This window comes from Aethalodelphis obliquidens, unplaced genomic scaffold (assembly GCF_003676395.1).
Source record: "Aethalodelphis obliquidens isolate GAN/ISIS:26980383/991018 unplaced genomic scaffold, ASM367639v1 scaffold4, whole genome shotgun sequence".
In the NCBI taxonomy this organism is placed as follows: domain Eukaryota; kingdom Metazoa; phylum Chordata; class Mammalia; order Artiodactyla; family Delphinidae; genus Aethalodelphis; species Aethalodelphis obliquidens.
The window spans coordinates 15,647,948-15,655,627 of NW_020837948.1; the positions used below are offsets into that span (position 1 = coordinate 15,647,948).

The 7,680-nt window shown below is 36.3% G+C and overlaps 1 protein-coding gene across 9 annotated transcripts in view; it reads right to left on the reverse strand.

Annotated features, from left to right (window-relative positions):
• The window catches only part of CSNK1G3 (casein kinase 1 gamma 3), a 131,077-nt gene that overhangs the window by 9,462 nt on the left and 113,935 nt on the right, over nt 1–7,680 (reverse strand). For 4 of the 9 annotated variants that reach the window (XM_027099148.1, XM_027099097.1, XM_027099106.1 and 1 more), the window contains 2 exons: nt 3,859–3,965; nt 3,321–3,344 (listed from right to left, as the gene is read on the reverse strand). In XM_027099148.1, the coding sequence (XP_026954949.1) occupies nt 3,321–3,344; nt 3,859–3,965 (131 nt within the window). Of the gene's footprint in view, nt 1–3,316; nt 3,345–3,858; nt 3,966–7,680 lie in introns of those variants that run through there. The other 5 variants (XM_027099156.1, XM_027099117.1, XM_027099123.1 and 2 more) reach the window with 2 other exon arrangements.

The following is a 7,680-nucleotide window of genomic DNA, read 5'->3' on the forward strand; positions in this document are numbered from 1 at the left end:
AAAAAAAAAAAAAAAAAAAAAAAAAAAAAATACTGGTAACCAGACCCTACCACTCAGAAAGTACAACTTAAGTATTGGCATATTTTTAAAACTCCCCAGATGATTGTGATATGAAGCCAGGGTGAGAACCACTATGTAAAAGTCACCGGTGTACTTACTATCTTCTCTAATGGAACGAAAGGGCCTTGACTTATCTTCATAATCATCATATTACCAAACACACAATAATTGTTCAGTAAATGATGGAAAGGGGGAATAAAAGAGAAACAGAGAAACAAAGGAAAAAAGATGACTTCACAATACTTAAAAACTCAATAACTAAACTTAAAGGAAGCCTTGTTCTCCTAAATTCCTGGAAGAAATGATGAGGGTGCTATCATTTGTATCACCTGCCTTAAAAAAAAAATTCTCCACTACAGTAAAAAAAAGGTAAGGCAAAATCTCATTACTAATGAAGGAGCCACTTTATCTTGGGGGAAGAGACTATTTTCCATCACTTGGAAATCATACATTTACCCCATGAGGTACTATTCTAGGAAACATGAGACTCTAAAATATCTGTTGTAGAATACATTCTAGTAATGAGATGGGGTGAGAGGGATCTCTGCCAATCAGAGGCAAGAAGAAAAGAAGGAAGTAGGAAACAAATTCTGAAAAAGAATTCTAAGCAGGTCTCTAGCTACCCATAAAATGGTGGAAGAGAGAAGAGAAGCATTAGATGCGATTTAGAAAAAGAAATCATGCTCACGTTTCTTAATCACAGACTAAGAGGATATAAGGAATGCAATAATAAGCCTGTAGGAATGTCAGAATAACCCTGATTAGAGACAAGACAAAATGTTGTGTGTTTTAAAAGAGTTTTTAACTAGTGAAGAGTTAGGGAAGTTCTGAGGATTTCTGTAACCCATCTGGAATAAAGCTTCACTGAAATCATGGATTGCTATCCATTTTTCTAAATAACTGCTTTATTCAGATATAATTCACACATCATTAAATTCACCTTTTTAAAGTGTACAATTCAGTGGTTTTTAATATATTCAAAGAGTTTTGCAGCCCTCACCACTACTTAACTTCAAAACATTTTCTTCACTCCATAAAGAAACCATATAACCTATCAGCAGTCACTCCCATCTTCCTCAAAGCTGCTGGAGGCAATCACTGTCTATTTTCTGTCTCTATATATTTGCTTATTCTGGATATTTCATGTAAATGGATCATATAATACGTGGCCTTTTATGTCTGGCTTGTGTCACTTAGCATCATGTTTTCAATTTCACTTTTTATATTGTTAACTGATCGTCCATTGTATGGATACACTACATTATGTAGTCAATTATTTAGTAATAAGTTGTTGAGGTCTTGGGGATCTTAAGATAAAAAAGACCTTGTTTTTAAGAAATCCAAGAAGTTTCAAGAAGTGAGAGATAGATAAAGAGAATAACATATCAGTGGCCAACTTAAGGAACTGACGGAACATAGACTTCAGAATGGAAAATGAGGCTGGGAAAGACAGGCAGGAGCCAGACCAGGAAAGGCATGAAGGGCCTGGTGCCTTGCCAAGTGATCTAGATTTGACGCTCTATGCAAAAGAGAACCTCAACTTCAGGAAGAGCCTTCCCACCATTTTCCCTTTTCTCATTTTCCAACACCTACAAATAAAAACCCAAACCATAAATACACACACTCACGCCTATCTCAGCTAAATAAATTACTACTCATTCTTCAAAGCCCCCTCCAAAAAGCATTCTCTGATCATCCTGTCAGTAAACACTCATTTTCTTTACAAGCTCTAACGGATTTTTCATACCTTTTTCATAGTATTTATCATACATTGATAAATGCTAAAACAACTGCAATTACCCCCACTGGAGTATGATCTACTTAAGGGCAAGGACAGTATCAGATATTTCTGAAATCCAAGCAGTGTAACTGTTGAATGAATACATGGAAAAATGTAATAGATTTGGTGGAAAGCAGGTCTCTTGGAGGATGCGGACACAGAAGAGTCAGTTTCAGTGAAGAGTGGTGTGAAGGTAAAAATACAGAACAGTGACGGAAGAGGCACAAGCCTGGGAAGAGCACAGATGAGAGGTCACTGGCAGCCGGAAGGGGAGAAACAGATAGGGGTGATAATGGCAACTGAGCACTTGCCATGTGCCAGACAAAATAACTGTGCTTTATCACATTTAATTTTCTCAACAACCTATGAGGCAGCTATTATTAGCCTCATTTTACAGGAAAAGAAACAGGCTTGAAGAAGGAAACGAACAGTGGCAGAAGTAGGATTCTACAACCTAAGTTTAATTGCAAAGGCCATGTGCATTCTCATCTGCCACATGCCACCCACCTTTATAACTGTGCTTAGGATTGCACAAGCACATATATACTGTTGCTTTTATTTCTGACATAAAAATACACAAGTACGTAGCTGACTAATTGTATCCTGAAATCCACCAAACTAAGTCATACTGACCATGAATAAATTCCACAGTCAAACTGGTTAAAATGGACATTTGATCATTACTCTTTAAAAAGAAATATCCACAAAAGTTTCCTCATCTTGCAGCCAGCAAATGAGCACTTATGTAAGGTTCCCTTTGGATAATGAGTAGATGAGTAAATGTTCCAAAATTTACTAATTTAAACAACTGTCTTTATTCACTCCAAGGCTGACTCAAAATTTGTCCTGAAATTGAGCAAAGCATTTTAAACACAGCGTTATAACTAAAGGCAAGGGCAAGAAAATAGTTTAAATTCAACATTATTGCAACAGATAGGAATATTATTTTTCATAATATCTGTAATTAGTAGGAACTATTTAGATGAGGATTTTTCATAACACTCTCTCACTATAGTTTATCATGAAATTTATCAATGTATACCATGTGTATTCAATGGCAATATAATTAGTAAGTGAAATACTGGTTTAGTGATACTATTGCTATGGGTATTTAACAATTACTAACAGGAAAAAAAGCTTAACTCAAAAACTTGCCCTTCTATTTAAAATAGCAAATAAAGCCTTGTGTTACAAAACAAATACATAAGCGCAAGCAAGGTTGGTGTATCATCTACTCAATAAAAAAGTGCCCCCAAATCTATGTCACTTGAAGCAAAAAAGTTGCAGCAGGCAAAAGAGCTCCTCAATTATTTCTTGCTTTTCAGAGCTAATGTAAATGACATCAAATACTTTTGGACAACTTTTACCAATTATAATTTCTATGTTGAAAAGTTTGTTTTTAAAAAACACAAAATGGTGCTAAATCTTTGAAATTACAGTCAACGGAGCTATTTCTGCCTGCCTACACTTGAGAACTCACCACATGTTCAACACTTTCTGGCAGCTAAACACAAAAAAAAATACAAGGAAAAAGAGAGAGAAAAAGAGAGATCATCAGAAACTGCCCACATTGAAATTATCACATTGTTTTTCAAGCTTAATTTTTTTCCAAGCAGAATTATTATAATTTACTTTAACAAAAAAAGTAACTTAAAACTAATATTAATACATGCAGCACACTACAAAATTAATATTTATTCTTATGTTTACAGAAAAAATGAGCATCTATAGTATAGCAATAACTTTCATGCATCAACATTCCTAAAAATAAAAATATGCTGTTAACTCTAAATAAGAATTTGAGCATAGTCCTTAAATAACTATTTTTGTATTATTAAAACATCTACTGAAATAGCTCTATTTTAAACTTAGTGATTAAAAAAATTAAATATACCACTTGTTTTGCATGCATCTATTCCTTGAAAAAAATTTCCTTAAATAACTGTAATGACTATAAATCTCAAACATGCACAGTTTAAGAAAGAAAAGTTACTAAATCAGGAAAAACCAATACATACTTGGTTTCATCCATCACTTCTACTTCTGTAGGGGCTGTGATAGGTGCATTTGAACGTCCTGCAGTAGGATCATCTGTGTTTAATTCTCCATTTGTAGAACTTACAACCTGCAAAAAAGAAAAAATACACACACACACACACACACACACACACACACACACACACAAAGTAATAGGTTATACAATGATAAACAAAGTATTTAAATTAGAAAGTTAATATGAGGAACACAAAACAATTAGTATGCAGTTCTTCATAACTGAATATACTAATAGGTCTACATTTTATTAAAGATAAGGTCACTCATTATTTGCTTTGCAACTTACTTCCTTTTCATCTTGAAATCTGTCCTCTGGTTTTTAAGGCTAACGCAATCAGTTCCCTCTTGTGTGCCAGTATCTTTTGGTACCTTGCTACATCATGAATTACTTCCTTTGGAAACTTCAATAGTGTTCCTTCCAATGGATCCTTCATTTCAATCTGTAATCATGCTCAGGTCTCACCCTCATGTTGCCCATTCATTCACCCAGTTGTTCAAGCTCCAAATCCAGAAGTTACTGTGATTCCACTCTTTGACTTAAACCATCAGCAGATCCTGTTAAATCCTCCCCTGACACACACCCCAAACCTAATTGGTCCTCCCCACTCTATGACTACCAGATCTGCAGTCCAGACCACCATTATCTCTTGAGTGAAGAAGAGCAAAAACCTATTAACTGGTCTGCTTTTACCCGTGTCCACCTCCCGTTAATGGATTGTCTACACAACAACCAAGGTGCTCCTTTTAAGATGTAAATTAGATAACACATAATTCTCTGCTTAAAGCTCTTCTAATGTCAACTTCCTGATTTCATTTAAAATAAACAACCATACTCTTTACTCCAATTTACAAAGCCCCACAAGATCTGAATCCTGCCTACCTCTCTGATCTCATAGCACTTTCCTTTGCTCACTAGCCTCCAACCAATGTCAAGGTTATTTCTACCTTAAGGCCTTGGAACTATCTATTCTCACTCCCTGGAATTCTCTTCTTGCTTATTGTCTGCCTTCTTACCTTTCAGATTCTCAGAGAACATCTCTAAAACAGGACTTTTCGAACATACAATCTAGAACTTCCATGCAGGCACACTCTTACATGTTATACTTCACTTTTAATTCTTTGTATAGCATTTATCCATGTTGATGTTTTTCTGATTGACTGATTGATGTGTTTCTTGATACCCACCCCCATCTCCATTAAAATTAAGCTCCGGGCTTCCCTGGTGGCGCAGTGGTTGAGAATCTGCCTGCTGGTACAGGGGACACGGGTTCGAGCCCTGGTCTGGGAGGATCCCACATGCCACGGAGCAACTAGGCCCGTGAGCCACAACTGCTGAGCCTGCGCGTCTGGAGCCTGTGCTCCGCAACAAGAGAGGCCGCCATAGTGAGAGGCCCGCACACCGCGATGAGGAGTGGCCCCCGCTTGCCACAACTAGAGAAAGCCCTCACACAGAAATGAAGACCCAACACAGCCAAAAATAAATTAATAAACTCCTACCCCCAACATCTTCTTTAAAAACAAACAAAAAAAAATTAAGCTCCATAACAGCAAGAGCCTTATGTTTTTCCCTGAGAGATCTCCCCACTCTATCTGGCACAGAATAGGCACTCAATAAATATTTGTTGAAATAAATGAATACATGCATGCATGTATGAAATCTTAAAGCAAGATAAAAACCATAACAAAACTCCCAAATTCTCTTGGTCCTACAAAGTGACCTTACTGTCTTATCTCTTGTTTTCCTCCAAACTTCTTGAAAACTATTGTCTTAATTTACCACTTCCATTTTTATAAAATTCTCCATTTATTCCTTAACTCCTCCCAATCTACACTCTGTCCCTACATCAGAACTCAAATAAGAGTTCATTTGAAGGTTGCCAATGATTCCTAGAAAATATGTTAATAGTCTTTGTTCAGTCTTCATTTGCCTGTACATCTCCCTATGACTTGGCACCAGCTAATAACTTGGAGTAAGACGAATCTAGATTCAAAACCTAGTTCTACCACTTACCAGCTATGTGACCCTGGAAAGACATCTTACATTGCTAAACCTCAGTGTTCTCAACTATGAAATTGGAAACAGAAGTATCCATTTAATAAGGTTGATATCAGGATGAAATGAAATTAATATATAAAGCGCAGTGACTGGCATATAGTAAGAGTTCAACAAATGGTGGCCATCATTATTACTGTCAGTCTGACCTAAAGTGTGGCTTCAACTGTCATCTCTATGTAAAGGATCCCCTGAGCCTAACCACTCACCCACATGGCCAGTTAGCTAGACCAAGTTTGGCACCTCACTCAGTATTTCTAAAACCTAATTTATCATACTCCCTTTTAAATCTGTTACTTTCCCTATAGTTCCTATTTCTGTTAAAGCCCTAGCCTCTTCCCAGACCTCCAGGCTCAAAATCTAAGAATCATTTTTAATGTTTTCTCTACCTGATCTCTTTATAATGTAACAAGGGCCTAAGCATCAGAGTTGACAGGTGACTACTAGACTTAAAAGATTTCCATTTACGGAAGCCCACATATTTCTAAAACTTAAGTTCAAAGAGGCTACAACACGTCAGGCACTGCTCTAGGAACTTGGAATACCATAGTAAACAAGAGAGACAAACATCCCTGCCCTTGTGGACTTAATAGTCTAGTTTGGAGAAATATGCTCTCTCCCCACCAACTCAAGAAGAATAACCAGAAATCAATCAATGTATCTAGATTAAGTCATGATTTATATACATCCTATATGGAACAAGTACTTAGAAATGCATTTGTGCCTACAGCTGAAAATATAAAACTGCCTTCATCATCTTTAGAAGCAATCCAATGGGAGGAATACTCCTATGTCTAAGTCGCCCTCTCTGCTTCTGTGGCACCTGCTTCCTCCTTTCTGTCATTCTATTGATCTCTGTGGCTCTGTGTCAATTTTTTCTCTTAAAATTCTCCCTCTTTCTGAACACATTAAAAAATACTTATTTGTTGTAATTACTAAATATAATTGGGTTCTTTATTCTTAATTTTTAAAATGTCAGAGCCTCTGCAATGAACTGGAAAGGAATTAGAAAGCAGAATTCTTATCCTATACTTTTGTATTCTCCACCACCTTTAACTAGCAGAGTGCCTTGCATGTAGTGGATAATCGAAACAGTTCACTGAACAATTTCCATTGTTCTTTCCTTAACAATAATTATTCAATGGGTTTCTTTTCCCACTTTTGTTCAATGGCCCTAAATAGGTGGAGGGAGGCCCCCTCAACTTATATGCAGCTCCCCAAAAGTATCTTCCCCTACTTAAGCAGCACAAATGAAAATTTGAAACTCAAGTACTCAAAATTTCCAGCAACAGTAACTATATATGCATTATAATTATAAAATCTGATTTATGTCACTTCACACACAGTCATAAGTGACTTTAACAGTCTTTATTTTAGTGAAATGTTTCAAGCTTCATTCTTCGCTGATCAGAACCAGATCAAAAGGAAGTAACATCTGACTTTATGAATTTTTTTAATGTAATTTTCCCTGGGCTTCCCAGATTCCCTAACCCTCTGAGTAAAGGCCAATATCCCAGGGTCAGAAGAGAATCAATGTGGTGACAGAGTTCTGTGAAGCTGACCCACTTAAAAGTAGTGATGTGAGAATGTATCACAGCATTAAAATTGTTTCCACTTAAGAAAACTAGTGGTCTTTTTGCAAACAGATTTTAGAGGAAGAACCAAAGACATAATATTATAAATAATATGTCAATATCTTCCTGGAAACCAAAATTTAGCTTATTTTTTTTTT